The 26,199-nt window shown below is 38.5% G+C and overlaps 1 protein-coding gene across 2 annotated transcripts in view; it reads right to left on the bottom strand.

Annotated features, from left to right (window-relative positions):
- The window catches only part of arfgef2 (ADP-ribosylation factor guanine nucleotide-exchange factor 2 (brefeldin A-inhibited)), a 42,464-nt gene extending 17,136 nt beyond the window's left edge, over nucleotides 1-25,328 (bottom strand). Inside the window, exons 1-21 of one of the 2 annotated variants that reach the window (XM_079803086.1) lie at nucleotides 24,978-25,328; nucleotides 20,708-20,738; nucleotides 20,297-20,420; nucleotides 19,961-20,107; nucleotides 12,363-12,542; nucleotides 11,694-12,009; nucleotides 11,024-11,170; nucleotides 10,822-10,940; nucleotides 8,131-8,264; nucleotides 7,632-7,866; nucleotides 7,362-7,461; nucleotides 7,113-7,252; nucleotides 6,334-6,442; nucleotides 6,056-6,245; nucleotides 5,869-5,980; nucleotides 5,570-5,775; nucleotides 5,386-5,470; nucleotides 4,999-5,170; nucleotides 4,749-4,900; nucleotides 4,355-4,483; nucleotides 4,092-4,250 (exon numbers count right to left, since the gene is read on the bottom strand). In XM_079803086.1, the coding sequence (XP_079659212.1) occupies nucleotides 4,092-4,250; nucleotides 4,355-4,483; nucleotides 4,749-4,900; nucleotides 4,999-5,170; nucleotides 5,386-5,470; nucleotides 5,570-5,775; nucleotides 5,869-5,980; nucleotides 6,056-6,245; nucleotides 6,334-6,442; nucleotides 7,113-7,252; nucleotides 7,362-7,461; nucleotides 7,632-7,866; nucleotides 8,131-8,264; nucleotides 10,822-10,940; nucleotides 11,024-11,170; nucleotides 11,694-12,009; nucleotides 12,363-12,542; nucleotides 19,961-20,107; nucleotides 20,297-20,420; nucleotides 20,708-20,738; nucleotides 24,978-25,143 (3,153 nt within the window). In that variant the 5' untranslated portion in view covers nucleotides 25,144-25,328. The remainder of the gene's footprint in view (nucleotides 1-4,091; nucleotides 4,251-4,354; nucleotides 4,484-4,748; nucleotides 4,901-4,998; nucleotides 5,171-5,385; nucleotides 5,471-5,569; nucleotides 5,776-5,868; nucleotides 5,981-6,055; nucleotides 6,246-6,333; nucleotides 6,443-7,112; nucleotides 7,253-7,361; nucleotides 7,462-7,631; nucleotides 7,867-8,130; nucleotides 8,265-10,821; nucleotides 10,941-11,023; nucleotides 11,171-11,693; nucleotides 12,010-12,362; nucleotides 12,543-19,960; nucleotides 20,108-20,296; nucleotides 20,421-20,707; nucleotides 20,739-24,977) is intronic. The other variant, XM_079803087.1, reaches the window with a different exon arrangement.
- Nucleotides 25,329-26,199: the final 871 nt, after the last annotated feature.

Here is a 26,199-nt window from a genome sequence, read left to right as displayed (position 1 = left end):
GCGATAGTCTTGAAATTATCAGTAATGCTGCATTCACACAGGGCGTCGCAGTTAACGCTAGGCTGAAGCTTCGTGCTGATGCGACCGTCATAGTGACAACAGCCAATCACACATCTGCTCTGGGGTAGCATGAACGTAATTGGCTAGCGTCTGCTCTAGGATATTTGCATAGGGCGATCTGATTGGATGATGCCTGCATTGGCACTTGAAAAGTTGAGAAATCTTCAACTTCTACCTCTTGCAACGCGACAGAACTCACAATTCAGTTTGGCAACGCATGACGTCACCCATTCAAAGTAAATGAGAAGCGTTAACGCCGATGCCCTGTGTGAATTAGTGTTGTTTTCGTCAACGAAAAGTATGACTAAATATCTTCGTCAACGAACCTTTATAACGTGACGAAAACGAGACGAGACGCAACGTAAATGCTGGTCATGTGACGATGACGAATAAAAACGAGAATAAATGTGGTTCACAAAATAAAAACTATGCTAAAATGTCTCTTCATTTTCGTTGACGAAAATGAGACGAGACGAAAAGTCATGTTTTTATTTTGCAGTATTTCTGTGCGTCTCAATCAGGGGCTGCATCAGGTCTCACTGCGCAGACGCAGGCCACATCACTCTCTTCAAACCCCACTCGCGCGGCGTCTCCGGTGAGTGAACGGGTCCGAATCCGATGGCCGGCCAGTTGGGGTTCGTAAGCCCTATTCGGACGGTAATTGTTTGTCCTGCGGTCGTAAGGTGTCTTCATTATTTACAAGAGCTAGTCAGTGATTTTATTGTCGTCTTAATGCAGAATATCAGTGTTTTTCTCCCACCACCCGTGTAAAAATCTCCGGCCGAATTACCTAACTGAATTACTGTTTGACAAACACCAAGGTCGTGGGGTGCCGTCTGAATCCACATCTCTGAGTTTTCAATCACTTCAGAATTCACGGTTTATATCCTTTTTGGCCACTGCAGAGCACCGTGCGGTTGTGCTTCGCTGTTATTTTGATGCATTTTAAAGATCTAGACTTGTATTACTGAAATATTGGCAAGTATTTACAAGAGCAAGATATTTCATCACCGCTCAAACAAACAAAGAAAGAAAAGCACGTAAACATTTGAAATGTGCCGTTATAACGGCAGCAATTATATATGTTAAAATAACCGCAGCATTATGAATACCTCATAAGCGAATAAGAGGCTATATTCACTTATTTCCACTAATTTCCATGTGGAATAAAATTACATCCTTTATTTTGAGATAAAATACAAGACAGAAAAACATTTTAACTATAATGTGGGTCTAATTTTAAACATAAATAATTAAATAATAATTTGGATATTATTTTCCTATTAAATTAAATATGCATTTATTCTTATTAAGACATTTGGAAAAACTTTTATTACATTGAAGTGGAAAATAAAACGGGTGTTGTGGAAATAGATGGGGAGAAATGTGGCCACAAAAATCACAGGAAAAAACACCACAACCCTTAAAGGGTTAGTTCACCCAAAAATGAAAATTCTGTCATTAATTACTCACCCTCATGTCGTTGGACACCCGTAAGACCTCCGTTCATATTCGGAACACAAATGAAGATATTTTAGTTGAAAGCTGATGGCTGAGAAAGGCTTCACACAGGCCTCCATTGGCATTCAGTACATTGACACTTCCAAGATCCATGAAAGGCACTTAAAACGTCGTTACAAAGTCTATCTCACCACAGTGGCTCTACAATAATCATACAATGCGACGACAATAGTTTTTGTGCGCAAAAAAAAATCAAAATAACACCTTTATCCAACTTGTTCTTGTCTTCCGTGTGCGCCTCCACGACGCATGCGCGAGAATATGACGTAGCGCCGGTGTTCGGGAATCGATGAAATACACACTTAAGCTCCATTTTGAGCACTACGCCGAGACCTAAAGCACGATCAATGTAGAATCCAACAGCTTAGACACGCGCGTCTTCCTCTGCTCGTAAACAAATCGCTTCTGGGTCATATGTCCGAACGCCGGATCTGCGTCATATTCTCGCGCATGCGTCGTGGAGGCATACACGGAAGTCGAGAACAAGTTGGATAAAGGTGTTATTTTGATTTTTTTTTGCGCACAAAAACTATTGTCGTCGCATTGTATGATTATTGTAGAGCCACTGTGGTGAGATAGACTTTGTAACGACGTTTTAAGTGCCTTTCATGGATCTTGGAAGTGTCAATGTACTGAATGCCAATGGAGGCCTGTGTGAAGCCTTTCTCAGCCATCAGCTTTCAACTAAAATATCTTCATTTGTGTTCCGAATATGAACGGAGGTCTTACGGGTGTCCAACGACATGAGGGTGAGTAATTAATGACAGAATTTTCATTTTTGGGTGAACTAACCCTTTAAGAGACATCTCAATGTTTTTATTTATTTTATTTAAATGTATGTGTGTGTACTTGTTTAGTTGGTAAAATAAATATGTTGTAACTTCAAATCGGAGCGTCTTCCGTGTCTGGAATGGATGTATTCTTGAGTCTATAAGGTAACAATAATATAATAAGATAACATTGTTTGAAATGGGTTTGGCTAAAAGAAGATTTTGGTTTTGTCTATAATACAGTACGTACTTATACTATATTGACTGGGTTAAATAGAATTGCATTACTAAAAAGAGACTAAAATAAAATTTTCATAGACTAAAACTTGACTAAAATGTCATTAGATTTCGTCGACTAAAACTAGACGAAAATAGTCATAGATAATTCTGACTAAAATAAGACTAAAATGCTCAGACTTTTAGTCGACTAAAACTTGACTAGACTAAAAAGAGTATGACTATGACTAAAACTAATAAAAACTAAAATGACTGCTTGACACAAAGACTAGACTAAAACTAAAATGAAAACAGGCCGCCAAAAACAACACTAGTGTGAATGCAGCGTAAGAATGTGCTGAAAACTACAAACCTATCAGTAATGTTTCCCAGTAAAAGAGTTTTTATACATCTATTTGTATATTGATGAAAAATCTAAATTAATTGCTAAAAATAAAAATAGATTTTTATTTTGTTGGCAACCCAAGTAAAAACCCAAGTTTCAAATTACTATTATGTTATATAAACAATAAAATACAAATATATGTTTTACATTACATAAATATACAGGCTTCTTTGTTCATATGTGTATACATATATATTATTGGCATTAGCATTGTTCATATTTTTGTCCTTTATATGAAAAAAAACTGAAAAAACAAATCTAAACTTTAATTGAAGTAAAAACAATTAAAAATGGGGGGGGGGGGGGGGTCTCACTATAAAATAAATGTCTTCCTCCAATACATGTCGGCCACAATTAATGGCCCACTTTTATTCAATACTTTTTTCAACCTCTTTTTGCCAAGATAACAGCTCTGAGTCTTCTCCTTTAATACCTGAGGAGTTTGGAGAACACCTGACAAGAGATCAGAGATCATTCCTCCATACAGAATCGCTCCAGATCCATGTTGAAATACTCTTTTTTGAGTTTTCTAAAGGATTCCGGTCAGGGGACTGGAATGGTCATAGCAGATCCTTCAATTTGTGCTCAGTGACCCATTTTTGTGTCGATTTTGATATTTATTTTGGATCATTGTCCTGACGGAAGATCCAACCACGGCCCATTATAAGATTTCTAGCAGAGGCTGTCAAGTTATGTTTTTATCTGTTGGCATTTCCAGGAATCCATGATGCAAGATGTCTAGGACCTCCAGCAAAAAAATTGGCAGACAATATTAAAGCAGTCCAGCAGTATATTTAATTGTAAATATTTAAAACCCTCCCAAACAACTGATGTAGGTGGTGTTTGATATTTTTTTGAGGCTTTGTGTCCTGTTGATTGGAGCTTGTTAATTATTGCCAACGTTTATTAGAGAAAAGCATTTATGTTATAATATGAGTTTCCCCCTACATTAGTTTTACTTCAATGAAAGTTTATATTTTAGTGGTTTTTCTAAATGAAAGATCAAAAAGAAAAACAATGCAGATGAATTTTCAAAGCCTTCTTTGATCATACTTAACAATCAGTCAATAATTCTGACCACGACTCAGTGATATATATATATATGCTCTGATGCCTACCTCATGCCAGGAATTACCCAAGTAGTTTCCGTCGGTGTGGGCGACCATGATGAGTGTCTTAATGGTGTCAATGTTTTTCTGCTTCATCTCTGTGATACTTGAACTGGCTGTGAGCAGCGTAAACCGGGCCAAGGCCTGGATGTAGGCATCTCTTTCCAACTACAGAGAGAATGAAACAGAAAAGAAAATAAGACTTGGCGGAAGGAACTAAATAAAACAGGCTTAAATAAGATCAGTCACATGAAAAGAGTAAAAACACAAACCTGCATGTTGAAGATGCAGGCGATCCTGATAGCACAGCGAATTCCCTCCAGACAAAGAGATGCCACATCCTGATCGTCACAATCCTGGAGTCCGACACTGAACGCCGCCAGCAGGGGAGTCCAGGCCAGCTGTTTTACATAAGCATACAAGTATAGAGAAATGAACCCACAGAAAACATACTTTCATTTCCAAGTTTAACTTCCTTTCGACCTTTCGAGATTTGTGTGTGAAGCCACTTCCTGGAACAAATCAGATTATGTCTCTTCCATGACCTGCTCATGATCCTTTTGACATATCAATGATTTTGTGTTCCAGTGCTCAATGACACCAAACTGCTAAGATGTGTGGTTTTGAAACGGAAAATAGCGAAAAACTGTGTTGTGATGTTGTTACCTTGAACATGGGCCGGACGTGCTCTAGGTGAGTGGCACTGAAGAAGGGAGCCTGAGCGTGACTAACAGCCTCCATCAGAGCTTTAGCCGTTTTGGCCATCTGCTCCATCTCCATGTTATACAGCAGCCTTCTCTGCTTCTCATTGGCTACATCTAACAGGAAGACAACCAGCTCGCATCAGCATTGTTTTTTAAAATCCTAACAAAGGAAATTAGACGCTAAAGATCAATATTATCTATATATCTCTTACTCTGTTTGCTGGATTTGGGAGTGATGGAGTATTCTTTACTCTCCTTCATGGCTATCTTCTTGCCTGCAATTTCATCATAGATGGAGGAGAGATACTCCTCGGGCAGATCTTTACTATCATTAATGCCACGGTTCATTTTTATGTACTGCTCCTTCGTCATCTTGTTCTTTACCTGAAGAGAGGAAAAATAAAAACAAAACTAGATTTTGGTATACAGTTGCAACCACCTAGCAAACAACCAGAACACCCTAGCATCTGGATATCAACACCCTTATAACCACCTAGCGTGTTGCTATGCAGTTGCTGGTTAGTTGTAGGTATCTTAGAAAGTCGAAAGCAAAGCAAAAAGAGAGAAAGGAGACAGTGAGTAAAAACAAGTAGTCTTACCTGTGGACTGTGCAGGTCAGTGGTTAACATGATGATGGAGTAGGCCAGAACGTAAGCGGTGTCCGCGCTGGCAAACAGAGTCTGCCTGCAAACAGAAAGCAACAGACAGGTCAGCACAAAGGCTACACAAACCCCCAAGCAAGCCTCAAAAATATAAAACTCCTCCTCAGACTACAAAACTCACCCCTGATTGCACTCCAGGTAGCGGGCGGCAAACTTCTCCATAAGCCTATCAATTTTCTGGGCTTCACCTGGAAGCCTGAAGCCTTCCAAGAAGGCACGGAGTGCTGACACAAAGTCTCTGCCACAGAAGTCCAACCGGTCCACGTAGCAGTACATCACCTCCTTATTAAACTTCACATTCTCTCCCAGGAACTCACCAACCTGAGTCTGATCACAAGACACAGCAGAGCCTAAGTAGCTGGAGCACGAAATTTCTTGGTTCACCAATTTATCCATGTATGAAAAGGAGCATGAACTTACCGTGTCCAAACGCTCCTCTTGTTGCAGGAACTGTGCGATGTCTTCTGGTGAGGTTCCCAGCATGCCTTGTTCCTGGAGGTATTGCAATCCCCTTTTTGGTTTCTTGTTAAACCTTTAAGAATCACAGAAACAGTCAAAAAAATTAAAGGAAAAAGAAATAGCTGATAAAAAAAAAAGGAAAACTCACAGTTCAATGCCATGCTCAATGATCTCTTTCTGCTGCTTGATGACTTCATACTGCTCAGGGTGATCTGGCTGAGACTGCTGAACTCCAGAGGACACAGTGGAGTCCAGAGAGCTCGCACTATCTCTGCGAGAGGAAAGATGCTCAGGGAGCTTCACATCCACACTGTCGCCCTCTGCTGGACGTTCCTGACCTACAGCACAACACAGTCTATTAGACTTGCAAAATGATGTTGTAAAATATAATGCAGACAGTTAAAACAGACCCCAATATTGTCTTACCGAGGTTGGCCTGCAGGTTGGGGTTGACGTACATGTCTCTGCTCCACTCCACCATGCACTTCAAAATGGACACCAGACACTCCAGCCCTTTCTTTCTCAAACTCAGCTCCTGCAAATGAATCATTAACCGATCAACTCGGAATTATTACACACAGTGAATCATGCACCTGTTTTTACTGGATATGTTTGCAATATTCTGGAAATATATTTGAAATGTAGTTGTCTGGCACTACTAATATACTTAGTTCCTTATGATTAATCACTTGATTTTATAAAAAATATATATATTTAAAAAAATATATTTTTACCCCATTAAAACATTTCAGATTTCATTAATTTGTTAAAAGAAATCTAAATTGCATGACGTTAATATCAAATAGTACACATCTGTTTTTAACTAGAAATGTTTATGCTATTCTGGTTTTCTTTTGAAATGTAGTTTCCTGTGTTGATATTTACATTTACATTTACATTTATGCATTTGGCAGACACTTTTATCCAAAGCGACTTACAGTGCCCTTATTACAGGGACAATCCCCCTGGAGCAAGGACACACTGGTGGTGACCGCTGGGATCGAACCAGCAACCTTCTGTGTGTCAGTTCCATGGTTTAACCCACTGGACCACCATCTACTATCTATTTTACCTCATTTAAATTGTTTCAAACTTAAGCATCTGCTAAATGAAATCTAAATGACATATGCTCTATTGTGTACATTTAAAAGAATAGCATGCCATGTAAAGTACTAATGTTGTAGTTCAAAAATGATGATAGCTACCTGTAATGGAGTCATGCCGAGCTCCTGTCCACTCCTTCCCATGGCGATTTTAGACAGGTCATTTACCAGCCGCTCAAAAATGTTGGCAGCGTTGAGATCACAGTCATAGTTCACATAAATGTCCACCACACATTGTGCATCTGTGAGAAGAACAGCAGACTGATTCACCATTGAGTTTGATATTTAGGCTAATTATCTGTGAGATGCTTCTGTGTATGTGTCTGCAAGTGTACACTGAGGTGCGCCAACCTGCACATATTCGAGTAAGAGTCTGAATGACCATCCACTTGTGCTCAAAGGAGCTGGATGACGTCTCCAGGATTGTTAGAAAGATCTCCCTGAAGAACACCTGAGCAAAAAGTAGTGGCAAGAGACAAAAAAAAATTAATACCTTTTTTTTTTATCACAGGCAAAATGTATATTTGTCTGCAAAACTAATTTCATGCATTTAAGTATAAGCTTTTAGATCAGAATGTTTTGAATATCATGAGAAAATCTAAACATCTGACCATATTTTACCTCAATTTGCATCTTAAGGTGCACTTTGAAGTGGGAGAGCAGGGTAAGGAAGATGGCAAGAGACAGTTCAAATACTTCAGGCACAGAGGAGACCCCGTTTTTAGAGAGTGCCACACACAGGTACTGCTTGATGGCGTTCACAAACATCTCATGGGTTCGAAATACAGGTCCAGCACCCTGCAGAACTGACAGCAACAGCTGCAGGGAAACCACCTTAGAGCGCAACTCATGAGACCTGAAAGAATATAGAAAAATGATAGCGGTCATTCGAATGTTAAGGATGTTTGCATGAAACTGAATACCTTTAAAGATTACGGTGAATTAATTCAAACAGGGAGTGTCCATTGTGGGACCAGAGCAACATCTATTCTTCATTTGCAGGGCTGCTTGTCAGTTTATAAAGTCTTTCATATAAAATAAGAAGCTTAAAAATACTTTCTTGACTCATTTATATTCTAATGTTTCTAATGTTAAATACATTTTCTCTCCATGTTCTTACTTTGGGTCTGGTGGTCCATCAGCCAGGGGCTTCATTGACAGCTTGCAGAGGGAGCGGAACACGAGGAAGGCGTCTTTCTGTAGAATGTGCGAGAAGCGGGCAGCTGTTTGACTGCCCTGAATGGTTTCTACATCCTGCTCAGACAAGAAATAAAAGACCAGTCGGACCACACTTGACCCTAAAACAGGCAAGACTGGAAAATTATCATTTCATGTCTTTTTATATCATCTGAATTTTTGATATATTTTGGAATTTATGAGTTGTATTTCCTAGGATACATTGTACAAAAACACCAAAGTCATCAATATGTCTATGATTTATTTGATGCAAAAAAATATATATATTTAATATGTAAATTATGCTGCATGTATGACAATGTCTAAGTGTCCTAAAATTGAGGCATATACATTTCTTGTATTTTTACACTGCTGAACTGTCTCGTCAGTTCTAGCCCTTGAGGTTTACTGCTCTGCAGGGTTCAGCTCCATCCCTAGACTTTGGTTAGATTTTTCAGGTGTGTTTGATCAGGGTTGGAACTAAACTCTGCAGGATGCTAGCCCTCCAGGAATAGGATTGGACACACCTTTAAGGGAGGGCCTATAAGGATCTTCCCCAAGTGCCCCAGCCCTGGAATGCAATTTCAACTGAAGGAGACTCAATCCCCTCAAAGTGATTTATTTTTAATCAGTTTACATTGCGACACCTCTCATTGTCAATATTGTGGATTAACCTTTTTTGTTACCCTAATCTGGCAATGTATCTCAGGGGATACGGCCATTTCAAAATGCAGTAAATAACAGCATGAACAACATATGACTAATATGATTTATTTTCTTTTTCAACATCTTAAGACAATGTTCATAATTAGTATTAGCTGGGGAATTGCATTTTTTGCTGAAAAGAAGTAAGATTAATAAATGCCTACTTTCTATAAAGTCAGAATGTCCAGCACCATCCCAGCAGGCACCGTTGGACCCCAACGTCAGACAGATATTGCATTTTGGTTGAAAATGAAAATCGGGTTGACATCAGAACACAACATCAGATTGAAGTTGGGTTCTGACGTCAACCCGATTTTCATTTTCAACCAAAATGCAACGTCCGTCCAATGTTGGATGTTGACATCAGTCTGACGCTGTTGGCTTGAGACGTTGGCTCAACGTTAGATTCTGGTTAGTACCACAACCTAAAACCAACAAATGATCAACATCTAATGATGTTAGAATCTGACGTCAATATGATGTTGGCTCGATGTTGGATTTTGGTTACTTTACAACACAACCTAAAAACAACTAAATATCAACATCAGCTGATGTTGGTATTGGACGTCAAATTAACTTTGGCATTAGACGTTGAGCTGGTGGTTGAATTTTGGTCACCTGACGTCGCAACCAAAATGTCACCAAATATCAACATCTTATGACGTTGTGTGCCTGCTGGGATAGGTGGACGTGTTGGCTTTAGGTCAAACTGACAAAACGAGCACAGAAAATTTGAACCAGGTCATGTGACGCACATTCTCCAACTATGATCAACTATGATAATCATAACCGAATTAGGCAAAAAATTATTTGTCATGCCACCTACAAGAGACTAAAGAGTACATATCATGTGGTGCACATTGCCTGTTTAAGGGTTAAAAATAGTCCAGTTATGTATCTTTTGTGGATAATGGGCCTCATTCTAGAAAACTTTCAAAAATATATGAGTAAATTCATAGCAATTTGTGCATAAAACGGACCTTCCTGACAAACGATTCGTAAACATCAGATTTGATAGTTAAACGTGTGTATGTTAATGAATTCCAATCATTCATAAATATGCATGCATGCATGCTCAACCACAATTAGCATAATGTAAATTACATGTCCAGGAATGCTGTGGAATCTTCTGGACTCTTATCTCAGGTTTGGCTCCAGTATATTGCATAAATGCAAAAAAGACTAATAGGCCATATGCCAACTGAAAAGCCAGGTGCTCTTCTGAAAATGCCCAGCTGGAGGCGCAGTATTTTTCAAGCATTTCATTTTGAAGAATATTATTGAATATAAATGCAGTTATTACTAGCACTAGTTATAGTTATAAATAGTGAAACAAACAAACTCGTGAAATATTATTTATAGTATATAGTGCATCAAAATGCAGTCATCAGTTTACCTAAAAGAACACAGAATGTTTGAATGTTTTACGCACCATTTACACGTGGTATGGAGCAGGTGTACATTTTTTTCGTACCAACTAACATGTCGAAAATTTAATTTTTCTTGAATTCGAAAATTTACGCCAGAACAGCTTTACAAGCCATTTACACACAAAAATAAATTCTGCTCGTGTTTCATGAATGAGGCCGATTGTCTTTATACACTTTCATTAAAATGTTTGCGGTCGTAAGATTTTTAAAAAGGTTTTTCAATGTCTCTTCACCAAAGCTGCACTTATTTTATCAAAAATACAGTAATATTTAAAGTAACCGCTTTCTTTTTTAATATATTTGAACATTTATTTTGTAATGTTTTTACTGTCACTTTTGATAAATGTATTGTGCTGTTTATTGTGTAATTCAATTGCTTAGTAAAACGATTAACTGGAATCTTAAGATGGCAGAATACCCTTTTAAGTGAGCGGGGAGTCACAAGGGCTGGAATTGAGAGCCCCTGTCCTAAATCAAAAACTGTAACCCAAGAAACACACCATGATGTCTGTTGAGGACTCTGAGCCACGGTCATCCACCATTCCGTTCATCTGCTGCATGTCTATTCGGACAACAGGGGGCGGCACTTTGGTTTCAGAGTCAGAATGATGATCTAATCCTGTAGTAGAAACAGAAGCAGGAGTGACTAATATGTCGTAGGTCCACATAAAGGTACAGTAACCTATTTCCAGTGTGACGCACCTCCTTCCACAGAGCTATCTCCCAATCCACTGTCCGGCTCGGTCTCTTCCAGAACTTCAGTGTCTGCTTCTGTTTCAGGCTGCGGATGGGCTTCCTCTCTCTCCGATGGATCGGCAGTTGTTTGGTCTGACTCCTGAAGCTCTTTGTCTTTAAGAAGTCAAATTAAATAGCTTCTACTACCCAAATTAAACACATTAAAACAACTTTCAAAAACGTAACTGGAAACTGCCAGAACCTTATAATTTTAACTTAGGGTGGGCAATATGACCAAAATTATTTCACAAGATGATAATTTTTACTATACATCACAATATAGTTATTTTTGTTTTATTTTTGTTATTAACATGCTGTGTATTTGACTATTTAAGCATATTAAGCCATGAAAGAGAACTGAATTTGGGAGCGCATGCTGTCTAAGAAAGGCAGTATTCTGTGTGTGCCCACTTTAGGTGTGTCATTCAGCGTAAGTGTCGCATTGGTTTACTTTTTATGGCTTATTGAGCTAAAAAAAACACTAATTCATGCCATAACTTTAAGTAGTACTGTGTACCGTGATATAAACCAAAATCTATATAGCAAAATCTCTAAAAATAGACTCTTTATATCGTCGCCACGGTATATACTGTCATTCCACCCAGCCTCATATCCTGATCCAAGTGATTCCCCATACCTGGGTGTTCAATTTCCTTTGTGCTCTGTTGATTTGTGGCAAACTCCTCCTCTGACTTGGACTCCTCTGGCTGGCCATTGATGGAGGATGAGTCTTGGGGGGTGGAAGGAGTGGATGGGATCTCTGGTGGGCTGAGAGAGGGGGATGGTGGTCCGTTCTGTTCTAAGCGGGCTCGTCCGAGCCATGGAGATCCGGACCCCCGACCAAGAGTTGGAGAAGGGTTTTGGGTCACAGGTGAAGGGTTACTGGACACTGGGGAAGGATTGTGCAGCTGCAGACGTTGTCTGTCCTTCTCCGCTTCCTGAGCTTCCAGAGCCTGCAAGACAGTCATCAGAAAGTCAAACATAGTTTCCTAGATTTAGTGTACTTTTCTCAACCCATAATGACACACATAGTTCCTCTAGGACAGGGGTGTCCAATCCTGATCCTGGAGGGCCACTGTCCTGCAAAGTTTAGCTCCAACCCCAATTAAACACACCTGAACCAGCTAATCAAGGTCTTATTAGGCATACTAGACACTTCCAGACAGGTGTTGAGGCAAGTAAGAGCTAAACTCTGCAGGACAGTGGCCCTCCAGGACCGAGTTTGCACCCCTGCTCTAGGGTGTGATACCACACAACGAAAAAAAGGGTTGTTTTGAGTCTGCAAAATGAGAAGCTTTATACTAACCGCCTGGTTCTCCATACGGGTGAAGATGACATTGAGCATCTGTGTTAGAGTGGCCTTGGCTGTAGTTTGGTTGATTAGGTTGCGGCTGGCAAGGTAGATGTTGTAGCAGGTGCGCACAGTAAGGAGAATCGTTCCCTCGTGGATCTCTATGTGTGGTGATGTCACAGCAGTCAGCAAAGCCTATTGAGCAACACAATGATCTGCATTATGAAATCACAGATCTAAAGTAGTGGGGTTCAAAAATCTGAGATGACATTTAAAATCTATTTAAAGCTAGAAGTTCTGCAACTAAATAGAAAGTTAAGATTTTGAAAAATTCAAAAGATATATTTCAGATTCTGCATACTGTGACATTGAGCATGTGATTTTTTCTTTTTTTTTTCTTTTTTTACAATTCTTTGTACAGATGGTCAGATGCCCTTCCACTGAAGTTCAAAATACTCTTTGGATCATCATTTCCATAATCTCAAAACTTGTGGAGTTCGTGCAACTCGAGGGCTGCTGTCATTAAAGCAAAAGAGGGACAAACAAAATAGTAATACATTCTCAAATTCATGTTATCCCTTTTCATTCAAATTGTTGTTCAAACCCAAATTGCAATAAAAAAAATTGTGGTAACACTATATATATAAAGCCTTTTTGATACATTAGAAATGCCTTGTAATGCACCTTATAATGTATTGAATGGTCTTATGAATAACTGTAACCACAATTATAATACACTATAATTTTATGTATTTAGAAAATATAATGCATTTAAAGGGGTGATGAATTGAGAAATCAACTTTCCTTTGAGCCTTTGGTATATAAAAGTTCATCGTGATATAAGAATATCCTGTAAGTTTCAGAGCTGAAAACGTCCTTGTTAGTCAAACAAAAGCTTTTATAGACACCAGGCCCAGAAAACGAGAGCTCTCACAATATGTCGACCACTGACGTATTAGGATGCAGAAGCACCGCCTCAAGCCCGCCCACCGACTCGTGGAGCTAAACGGGTCATGCTACCGAGCAATAAACATGCCGGTTCCAGCTCACGTGCGTAAGACATTGCGTTTGTTCGCTTCATTTCACCGCGGAATCAATTGTAAACAAGATAGAGGTCGAGACTGGATTTGCAGACATATTGAGATTAAAACACAATGCTGTGCCTTCTATATTGGATCCGACAGGAACGGTGCAACACACTTTTGTGAGTAAAACATTTTTTTTATATGTGTTAGTATTCAGGGTATATACAGAACTTCTTAAGTTGAATTTAATACCTTTTACTACCTTTTTTAATACCTTCAAAATATTTTTTAATACCAGCGCGACTTCAAGCTGCAACTATAGTAGCGTAAATGTAATATCTTTCCAAATGGAATAACATATTGCATCACAATGTAACGAGGTAATTATAACTTAACATCAACTGCCCACAGAGATGAGAATAGAAATAAAGACAGAAGAGGAAGGAGACATCTTCTTCATAGTTCGTGCTGAAGGGTCAAGGGTCAAGCCAAACATCACTTGTCTCTTCATCAGACACATATCCTTCAAGAATGATTTTATGTTCAATATTAAAATAAGAATTAATGATAATCAAGTTATAACCATTTCCTACATTTGATAAATCAGTTCTCTATATTCAAGGAGTGATTTTGGATATTGTAGTGTTTTTGTTGCTGTGTGCTTTTGAATCCACATTATTTAGGTGCTGCTCTGAGTCTGTGTCAAGACGTGCTGACAGGCGAATGTCCTGGGTGTTTGTAATAACACTCCAGGGAGTGAAGAGTGCTCAGCATGTGTTAACTGTATGTCTTACTAAAGTGACCCCTGGGGTCATCTATGTCACAGCTATGGGACTCTTTGGGGACTCAGAGAAATGTACCTCTTTGATATACTTTTCTTTCTTACTAAATAGAATAAATTCACTTCTGTACTCAATGTAGCATCAGCATGTTTTGGAGAAGTGCTTTGTTGATAGTTAGTTAAGATGTTCCCGACCTTGATGGAAACTGCTATTCTGTGGAGCATTGTGTGTGCGTTTCATGATTCTGTGCAGATCCAGTATTGGAGATGGTCCTTTCGGCAGACGATTCTAGACTTGGAGGTGTCTTTTCTATGACCTCCGAGGTCACTAGGGACTAATCTGGGCCTGGGCGACATCAAGTCTACGCATTTTTAGTGATATATGCTCCTATCTGTCTACGTGTGGAAAGTTGCTTACATTGCATGTTGCTAGAACCAATCAGAATCATTCCACATGGCAGTAATGACGTGGCTAGACCTTGAAAACAGTATAACTGTTTAGAAAATTGTATGTACGTTAGACGGAGGCGGGGAGACTGTTAGAGGGAGTGCGGCCTACGAACTCCTCTTGAGCTGGCTTCTGCTGATGAAACTGAAAACTATTCTTCAGAAAAATTTTCTTTAATTAATCCGACTCCTGGTCTTCATTTTTCACTACTGGTCCTGGGTCCAAAGCTGTTACCCCAACAGTGCAGTGTACAGAGGGAAACGAGATCAATTTTCACGGCGCAATATAGATTTTTTTTCTTTTTCGTTTTAAATCATGAAGGCGAGTCAGTGGATATCACACAAAAACGCAATGTGCGCGAGAGTCGGTGAAGTCTCAAACCTAGTCAATTATTCACTACAGAAAGTGAAAGTAAAATCTGACAAGCTTTCGGCGCATTTTGTCACAGAGACAAGAGATATCTCTTTATTTAGATAAATCTGCTTTAACATATGCTGATAACGTATAGCCTATAACTGTCTGAATTTATATTCTTAATATTTCACGTGTGGCCCATATTGTGAAACAAATTAGAAGAGAAGTATAGGCCCAATTCGTGTTAAACAAGTTGTTTTTGAAATAAAGCTGCTCTTACTTTCTGATAATAATAATACTGATATTATTGTAGTGTTCTGACATATTATAGACTGATAATCATTTTAATTATAGGTCTATAATTCCTTGTTTAATTGGGCAAAATGTATTTAAATAATGAGGAGTAAGCTAATCTATCTATTCGTTTATTATGCAGCGTGTCGGTAATGCTTTGATGCACTATGAAATTATCACAGGGGCAAATTAAATGTAATATCAATTTAATAACAAAAGTAGGCCTACCCTAATAATAATAATCATTTATATACATAAATTGTAAATGCTAAATCCTCTTGATATCGATAGCTGATGCATTTGATAGGCTATCTCTCTATTATAGGTTTTTCGCGCATATTTCACTCGTACAGTGTGAGCAGACAAGTCACGCTCGGCGATCCGCACAGTGTGAGCCATGGTGTGAGCACATAAACCGTGAGCTTTGGCTTTACATCGCATGCGATCTACTCGCACAGTGTGAATAGGTAACCTTGCTGAAATCGCACAGAAACCGCACAGTGTATGCCCAGCTTTAAGCAACTTGCATATTTCGAAACAGCTCTTCAATGCCATCGTTCAAATTGAAAGAGTGGTGTTTAGTTGCAAGGTCTAAACACCACAGCACCTCAGCTCGCAATGTAGCGGTGGTGATAGGGCATAGCGTCTGCTGTCTGATGTCTGTCACACACCTGTTGATGCTGCTGCTAGGACTAACGTTAGGCTACTGCTGGCAGTGGTTTGAATCGGGAGAGCAGTCGGGGTTGAGGACAAAGCAGTGGAGGTTGAGGTCGTTGATGCATCCGTAGCGCAGAACATTGATATGGGAAGCTGCTCGCTACGTCCGCGCATCTTGGTGGCTATTTGATTACATATGCGATTTGATGCCATTCACCCCCACCCAGGTTATATTAATTGTCTTTTGCAGACATGGCAATAAGCCTCGCGGCTGTTGCAAACTACTGGCCTAAGCCAGTCTTTAAATCGTGAGTCCTCCAGCCAGAGGTCCGAGAACTTGCATTTCCCCATGCTTTAATTACTGAATGGAAGCGAGCTCACGGACATGAGCAAGCCAGCCGGGTACCCAGTTTGTTTCAGCGCGCGCGCGCGCGCGAACGAACACCACCTCACATGATATCGCGCAGGTCCTACTCTCAACATATAAATAAATCCACGCGAATTTTAGAAAAAAAGGCCTGTACTTAACACAAATTCAGATGACGTTTCCTACTTTTTACTACTTTTTAATGCCCTTAATTTTGGCTAATTTAATTTACTACCTTTTACAACCCCGCGGACACCCTGGTATTGCATTATTACAGATCGTTTGATATCTATTGATTACATACCTTAGTACGCTGTCAAAGGCTGGAGAAGGCGTTATTGAACGGAACTAAAAAGGAGGCTTGTTGCTACCACTTTCTTGTCAGTGCTGGACTATGGCGATGTTATATACATGAATGCTTCCATCACAAGCTTGAAACTGTTGGATACTGTTTATCATGGAGCTCTTAGGTTTATCACAAACTTTAGAGCACTTACTCATCACTGTTCTTTGTATGATCGGGTTGGTTGGTCTGCATTGTCCACCCGTAGACTTAATCATTGGTACATTTTTATCTACAAGGCAATTCTTGGTCTGCTTCCCCCATACCTTCAATCTTACATCGAAAAGAAAAGTACAGGAAGATATTGTCTTCGCTCTGAGGACTTATTATTATTAACTGTCCCTCAAGTCCGGACAGAACTGGGAAAAGGGGCTTTCAAGTATGCGGCCCCCTGCACTTGGAATCAGCTGCAAAATGTGCTGAATCTTAAGGAGCCAGTTTCGTTGGTTGATTTTAAGTTACTTTTAAAAACCATGGAAGCTACACAAACTGACTGTAGATGTTATGACTGACTGAGTTATGACGGACGATCCTTGCTGTTGTTTATCGCTTGCGATAATATGTGAAATTCTGATTTCTTATGACTTTATAATTATTTATTACTTGTACAAATTGTTATATGTTGATGTTATATGTTTTTATGTCTGTAACCTTGTTAAATGTGCTGCTGCCTGTCTTGGCCAGGACGCTCTTGGAAAAGAGATTTTTAATCTCAATGAGTTTTATTCTGGTTAAATAAAGGTAATAATAATAATAATAATTGGTTCATTCGTGATCAGACTCGGACTTGTAACGCCAGCTCGCAAAGCCCCGGGGCTATGTTTTTTTCAGACGGGCTATCACCTTTCTTGCGCGCGCGTGTGTGTGTGTGTACGGTTCGCGGTTATATTCACTGATGATCGGGCGAAATGATACAGAAATAACATTCCAATCAATCGCAGGTGAATGAGAGATGAATCATTGTGTTTGTTTGATAAAGATATTTTGAGAGACCTGTGAGCGTTTCCCCAGACGCTTTCAAAACAATCCCCACATGTACTGAGGGGAGCTGAAGCTCATTATGCAAATCTTATCCAATCATAGCCGTGGGCGTTTACTTCCAAGTCTTCAGAGCGGCACGTCAGTTCATGACACCTTTAAACACATGATAACCAATTTCAGATGCAAGAAGGAATCTGCCAATATTATAATTAATTTTAAATTAAGTAAAGTTACAATTATTTATTAATATATATAATGCATTATATATTTACATTAAGAATAGCTTTATAATGCATAATACATAAAGGCTTAAAGTAAAGTGTTACCAAAAATTTGATTAAATTAAGAAAAAAAACTAAAACTTTTGAACCTCACTTATAAGACAAATGTGATTCTGGCGCAATGGTAAGTTTATGGCTTAAAGGATTATGCATGTAAATAATGACACTGATGAAAATGAGATCTCTAACGGGATCTTTAACTCCCGTGTGACTATGTACACATCTCACTGGTAAAACTAAATCTTACTGCAAGCTAACGTAGTTGAATAACCCTGGTGACATTTTATTTAAGACGCTGCCCAACCCCACTACACTCTCTATGTACTGTAGGCTGCGCTGCCTTTTCTCTCCATTAAAAGAGAATAGAATACTTGTAGATTCGTCACACAGCATGCCTATCTACAATGATAAGAGTTAGGCTTGGATAAAAGAAAAGACTTTGTACTGCTCAGCTTATGTTGCAAATGCTGTAAGGTAATGACAGTGTTCTCATATATCATTATTTAGCTGCCTGGTAACTAAAGTGCCTTGTGTGACTCAAATGTGTGGACATAAGTGCTAAATACAGAGGCAGCTTTGATTACTTTGGCATGATCTCCACTGCAGTGACCAGGTGAATTGACTGCAAGGTCAAACAGAGATGTATTACGAATGATGAAACTATAAATTGATTTAATGTTGCAACTTTTTTTCCAAAATAGATTACATTAAAACATTTAAATTTAGAGTAAATACTTTTTAATGAAGTATTCATTTAATAGCTATATGTTATATTTTGTAATATACATTACCGTTTTGGGATCTGTTATGCTCACCAAGGCTGCATTTATTTGATCAAAAATACAGTAAAAACAGTAATATTATGAAATATTACAATTTAAATAATTTTCTATTTGAATACATTTTAAAATGTAATTTATTCCTCACAAACCTGATTTTTTAGTAGTCATTACTCCAATCTTCAGTGTCACCTGATCCTTCAGAAATCATTTTAATGCTGATTTGGCGCTCAAGAAACATTTCTTATTATTATTATCAATGGTTATTTTTATTAAAAACGTTGTGCAATCTTTTTTGGGATTCTTTGATAAGCAGAAAGTTCAAAAGATCAGCATTTATTTTCGTAACAGTATAATATAATTTCATTGACCCCAAACTTCTAAACAGTTGTGTATGTATGTTTGTCATACACATCATCCATCAAATATGGATTTCAATAAGAAAGTGTCTGTCTGGAGATTTGGAGAGTCAACTGAAGGGTCAAGGGTCAAGCCAAACATCACTTGTCTCAGACACATATCCTTCAAGAATGATTTTATGTTCAATATTAAAATAAGAATGAATGATAATCAAGTTATAACAGTGTCCTACATTTGATAAATCAGTTCTCTATATTCAAGGAGTGATTTAGGATATTGTAGTGTTTTAGTTGCTCTGTGCTTTTGAATCCAGACTTTGATATACTTTTCTTTCTTACTAAATAGAATAAATTCACTTCTGAACTAGAGTTAGTATCAGCATGTTTTGGAGAAGTGCTTTGTTGATAGTTAGTTAAGATGCTCCCGACCTTGATGGAAACTGTTATTCTGTGAAGCTTTGTGTGTGCGTCTCATGATTCTGTGCAGATCCAGTATTGGAGATGGTCCTTTCGGGAGACGATTCTAGACTTGGAGGCGTCTTTTCTATGACCTCCGAGGTCGCTAGGGACTAATCTGGGCCTGGGCGACATCAAGTCTACGCATTTTTAGTGATATATGCTCCTATCTGTCTACGTGTGGAAAGTTGCTTACATTGCATGTTGTTAGAACGAATCAGAATCATTCCACATGGCAGTAATGACGTGTCTAGACCTTGAAAACCGTATAACTGTTCAGAAAATTGTATGTACGTTAGACGGAGGCGGGGAGACTGTTAGAGGGAGCGCGGCCTACAAACTCCTCTTGAAGCTGGCTTCTGCTGATGAAACTGCAAACTATTCTTCAGTAAAATTTTCTTTAATTAATCTGACTCCTGATCTTCATTTTTCACTACTGGTCCTGGGTCCTAAGCTGTTACCCCAACACAACGATAGAGTTGTCTCACCTTAATGATCTGTAGCTGTACCCCCTCATCAGTCTGGGGTCCCTGAAAGCAGTTACAGATGGTCTCCAGCAGCCGGTCAATCAGCCGTTTTCCTGGAGCTCCGCTGTCAGGGGCGTTTCCCGTGATGTGCCCATACGCAATGAGTTTCTGTGATGAATGGAATGGAGTCATATAGTGCGTTTAAAACCACACTTAAACAGATTTGTCACACAGGGCTAAAACTATTATTTACAAGAATTAAAAACTATAAACTGAAACAATCCTTTTTAAATGTATTAATGACTTGAGTATGATGAAACCCTGCAGTAGAGTGCAGTGGACGAGAACTCTGCATACCTGTAGACAGTCAAGAGACGTACTGACAATGCGTGGGGACTTGGACTGACATGCCAGCTCAAAAGGCAGGACGTACTTGTCAGCCTCAATGTAGTTGGCTCTTGGAGGAACAACAGTGCCGTCCCTAGCACATACAGGATTCACAGCACAAATCAATATGCAGCACTTAAACATGCTTTATTTAAACAAGTAGCCCGTTAGCATTACAGGGGGCTTTTTTTCAGCATGGACATGAGCGCATGGACATGGACATTATTACATAAACATGATGGTTCACAATAAAGATGACGCATTATGCTTCAGAGAGCCTTTTCAGAAAAACATAATAAGCGTTCTCTTAATGTTACATCAATGTGTGACAGGAGACTTTTGGATGGATGGTGCATGTTGGTAAATGAGTTGTAAACTTACTTCTGCTTTTCCAGTTCATGCTTAATTTCATCTAAAAAAAAAAAAAAGAGAGAGAGACAATTTTACACATCAACTCAAGACCATTCGTGACTCCTCCTTCAAAGCAAACAAACCTTAAGAAAGAAGAGAAGAGTGCTAATGCCATTCCTAATATAAAACACTGCCTACTCAGCAAGATACAAATCATCCAGGACAAACTTGTTCTTAACATCTATAATTTTCACTGAAGGTAGCAATGAGACGAAATATATCTATTTGCCATTTTATTAGCTGCTCAAAATTAAATTAAATCAATAATTCACCCAGAAATTATAATTTGTTACCTCATGCAATCTAAACCTGTATAAAAAATATATTTTATGTGGAAATAAAAAAATAACAAAAAGTGCTGGTTGCTCTTTTTTACACAATAACAATGAATGAGGACACAAAAGGACCATAAAAGTGTCCATTACACAGAATTAAAGTAAAATTAGAAATATTTTATGTGTGCCTGTGTATGAAAGCCATTTGCTGCGTCCCAATTCGCCTAGTACTTATACTATGACCTAAAAGTATATGTACTGTTTTTGTGAAGAAAAAGTACATACTTTTGAGTGTGTAGCAGAAGAGTATGCAAGCTTTGGGACATACTACTTTGTCATCTTTAACGGGCGCTCTGTAGCTTAGATACATGCATCCTGTCCCCGTTTAAACTGCCCTGTCAATCATTTTGTCACCGTTAAAATCCTCCACATTCAATTTTATTTAAATTCGCTACCATTTTGGAGAGAAATGTAGTAGCACGTTGATCTGTCATTCAGGTCTTTCATGCGGAGACTCTCCTCATGTGTTTACAATTTGAATATAATGATGCATTTAAAAGTTAATGTCCAAACATATCATTACAAAAGTTCTCAATGCTGTTGCAGATGAAATATAATGTGGATAACACTGAATAAATATATTTTTTTCGTCAGGTTAGATACTGATAATTATTCACTCAAACCCCTTTATCTAAACCCCTCTGCGTAACCGTCGGACTCGCACATCTGCCATCTTTGTAGTTTAACACTTTTTATCCGCGTTTGTAGTTCTAATCGAATTTTCGTCTAATTCACAATGGGTTGTGGGCAATATTAGCTGTTAGAGTTTGCACGGATCTGCACTTCGAATTCTAACCAAAAATAGTAGACCATCCAGGTATCTTTGGAATACTCTTTTCAACATACTACGATTTGGGACATAGGCCTACTAATTCTATTTTCAAATACTATTTAGGACAGATAATATGCGAATTGGGGCACACCAATTGATTCCTATGGGAGTATTTTTGCATTCTGAAAGAGACCCAGAAGTCCAGATAAATACTATACTGTATAATTTTCTTGGCAGATTCCAATTTCTGATTTGCTTTGTAAGTGTGACCAGCCGATACAGATTTTTGCCAATTCAGATTTTCTTTCAAAGAACTATAATTGACAGCACATACAAACAAAAATCTACTTTTCTTCAATGCAAAATTCAATTTTATTTTCATTAAAAGACTAATAAAATGAGAACAAATTAATTTCAAACAAACAGCACAAATAAATGCAATAAAACAAAGAGCTTTACAGCTTTAGGCTACGTGTTTCAGGTGGGTTTAACAGTAGTTTAGTATTCAGGTAAGAACTATTACAGAATTCAAAGTAATCAAATGTTAAAATACCAATGGATAGTCTTCATTGTAAAAATTAAATACAGATTAATGCTTACAATTAGTTACAAAAGTAATTCAGTCTACAGCAGAGAGTGGTTTTATTTGTCTTTTATTAACATGAAACCTGTGGGAATTAGTAAAATGATATGCAATACAAGCACTATTTAACTGGAGCGAATGAGACGAGTGAGTGAGAGGAGGCGGGTTTGTCACTTTGCGAGAGAACATGACGTTATTACCTGTGCCACTTGCAACTAAACGGAACGATCATGGGGTAAATCGGACGATTCTGGTCCCTGGCCGCTTGATCAGTGCATCTCAAGTAAATAACAATAAAAACATGTTTCAGTAATTTCCATCTCATCTGTTTACAGGAGGCAAATTTAATTCTGACACTGACTGTCTTGAATTTGTAGCAGATGTCGCATCAGTGCTCCATTGGATTGAAGAGCCAAAACCTCTCTAGTTTGAAGATCCCTTTAAATACACACCATCACTAAACATCTTAAACTCACTTGTCAACATCACTAATCAGCTAGTTGGCTGTTAAATGGCTAGTCAACTATCCCAAACTATCCAATTTGTGGATAAACGGTTCTTTTGTTTTGTGTCTTTTCAATGAATCGTTTGATCTGGTTCACAAATCAGGTCTAAATGATTCATTCACTAATCAGACAGATCTAGTTCTCGAGTTCTAGTTCTCATCCAGTCACAGTGGTGGTAAACACCTCACTGGAGGGGGAAATCATCTAAAGTCTCTCTATTGTCTACCTTTTGAAGATCTTGAAAACCACAAATCATTCTTTAAAATTTCTGACAATTTTCTGACATAAATTATGACAATTTTCATTTCTGGGAGAACTATTCCTTTAAAATCCCTAAAACAAGGTTATTAGGATGAGCAAGTTGCATAACGTGACATATTTATACAGATTTCTTGCCTCTGATATTCAGGAACTATCAACAAATGGATCATTATTCACTATCAGATAGCCATCTGCTCACAAGAAGGGACAGGAAACTGAGCTTAAGCAACACCACATTTCATAAGATGCACATTTTAAGAACTATGTTTTTAAAAATCTGTATCCGGCTACCTGTAGTACTTAAACACGTGTATTCAGGCAGGACAACAAAAAAACAGTCATACTAGTCTATATAAGCCATTGCCTAGCAGTGAATCCGGGTGGCCGGTGGACTGTGTAAATAGGTCTATATGGTAATCAACCTCATTCACTCACATGACAGGGTAATGAGGGAGTGTCTGTTTGAATGAAGTGCTACTGAGAGCATTCAAACAAACCCACGGTGAAGCAGCATTACATTAACAGCTAAATGAATGATCACTACAGCTCTTCACTGGATTAAAACCTCAAATATACCCAGCCAAAACAACACAAAACGCAATGCAGCTTTTATGGATTTGGTATAAAAAAAAAAAGACACAAAAGCGCTATTTTTGTTTTAGATTGACACTCCAGGACAAAGGTTAGTGTTTGGAAACGTTCACGAAGAAACCAGAGCCTCCTGTCTCAACATGTGCTCATTAACTTAGTAAATAAGTAATACAGCGCAGACAGGACGAGTCAAATGAGTCTAACCTGCATATCCAGCTTCCTTATAAAAAGAGGGATGGATATCCCGGAAGTTACAACAGGAATGTTATAGGCTACTACAAATTAAAGAGACCGTTCACGCAAAAATGAACACTGTTATTTAAGTACCCTCAAGTCATAAAACATACAAAAGACATTGTGCGAAATGTTTCAGTAGTGTTTTTTTTTTCTTCTGTCCATACAATGGAGGCCAATGTGACCAAAAATGTTTGGTTACCAACATTCTTTAAAAAATGTTCTTTAATGCTCCACAAAAGACAGAAAGTCATGCATGTTTGAAATGGTAATGGAGGTAAGTAAATGACTGAATTTAATTTTTTGGATGAAATATTCCTTTATTAGCACTAACAGTAAAACACATAAAATGTGGCCAATGCCAAGGAAAGCCTCAGTCTCCATTCAATGCCATTGTGTATGGAAAAAAGATGCAAAGTGAATGATGACTGATGCTGTCAGTACTGAACACTGTGCCAGAAAAAAGATAAGACAACTCTTTAAGGGTGAGTAAATGACATTTTTTGAATATATTTTGGTGAACGGTTTCTTTAAAATGTCACTCACAACACAGATATTCTGTAAATCGGTGAGTGATCTTTAATCAATAAGAGAGCAGTAAAATCGCCAATCTGTCGAGTCGCCATAACAGCCTGAGCAACATACATATGTATATGTTGGATAGCAGCTGATCCCAGCTAACACATGCTAACATGCTTCCAGATAAACAAAACACCAAGACATGTCATTTACTCTGTTGCCAACATCTCATTCATCATAATGTAACATTATATAGCCGATGGGACGGATGACAATGTCAGCTTAAGGAAAATTGAAACAACCGATTCCTGACACTGACGCGTGCTGGAATGACGTTAGCTCGCTAAGCAGACTTTAAGGTTCATTTAGGATATCAGCATTATCAGGGGGCAGTAGACATGTCTGAGGCCTGAGAGGAGATAAATAGAGAGAATCTTACCTAATGCCACTTGACAAGCCTTACGCAGCTGGTTGTGCTGGCTCCGCTTCACCTCCTTATCCGCGAGGATTTTCTCCAGCGCTCGAGACAGAAACATGCTCTTGGTGCTCAGGCTTTCTGTCTGCGTATGCCGTCGATGGATTTCCAACGCTTCCTGTTCTTTCATCTCTCGGTAGACGTGTTAAAAGCAGTCCGTCAGGCCGTCATCGCTGGCCCGTTCCCTGCGGTTTGGCAGGGGCGTGAGGGTGCCAGGAATGGGCCGATGTTGTCGCTGGTTCAGTCGGGCCAGTTGGACGCTGCTGCTACTATCTCAGCACTGCGTCGCCATGTTGGCTGCACGTCACGTCACGTGATCCGCAGGCACTTACAATGATGTGTACATTCAGAGCACGAGCACGGTTTGGCTGAGGTGGAAATGAATGGAGCATGTGTTTGGTGGGCTGTTTGGGTTCAGGTAGTTAGTTTGGGGGGGCATGCAGTGGACATTTTAGGACTTCAGTGTGATCACCAATCATTTATTTAAAGTAAATCCCTTAAAATGAATGCCAATAAATCCAATATTTATTTTTTTTAAGTGTAAATAAGCATTTTTTAGTTGAAAGTTGTAGGTGTCTATAAATAGTTTGTAATTTGGAATCATACACATATTTATAGTTAGTAGTTAGGCTTTTACATATGCTTGTTCATATATAGTATAGCCTAGCCTACATTTACAGTTGCAAGAAAAAGTATGTGAACCGCTTGCAGAATCTGTGAAAATGTGAATAAGTTTAACAAAATATGAGAGATCATGCGAAATGTATGTTATTTTTTATTTAGTTCTGTCCTGAATAATATATTTTAAAATGTTTTAAAATGTTTACATATAGTCCACAAGACAAAAAATGACCCTGTTCAAAAGTTTCTGAACCATTAATTCTTAATACTGTGTGTTGTTACCATGATGATCCTCGGTTGTTTTATTGTTTTGTGATGTTTGTAACTGCTCAGGATAAAAAAAGGGACTCAAGAACAACCATCACAAAAAAATAAAACGACCGTGGATCATCCAGGCAACGACACACAGTATTAAGAATCAATGGTTCAGAAACTTTTGAACACGGTCATTTTAATAAATTCAGCTATTTTTTTTGTCTTTTGGACTATAAAAATTTTAAAAACATTTTTAAATATCTTATTCAGCACTAAACAAAAAATAATTCTTGAATATGTGGGTTACGGG

The sequence above is a fragment of the Gobio gobio genome, assembly GCF_949357685.1.
Source record: "Gobio gobio genome assembly, chromosome: 21".
Taxonomy (NCBI): Eukaryota; Metazoa; Chordata; class Actinopteri; order Cypriniformes; family Gobionidae; genus Gobio; species Gobio gobio.
This window is presented reverse-complemented; position numbering and strand designations above follow the sequence as displayed.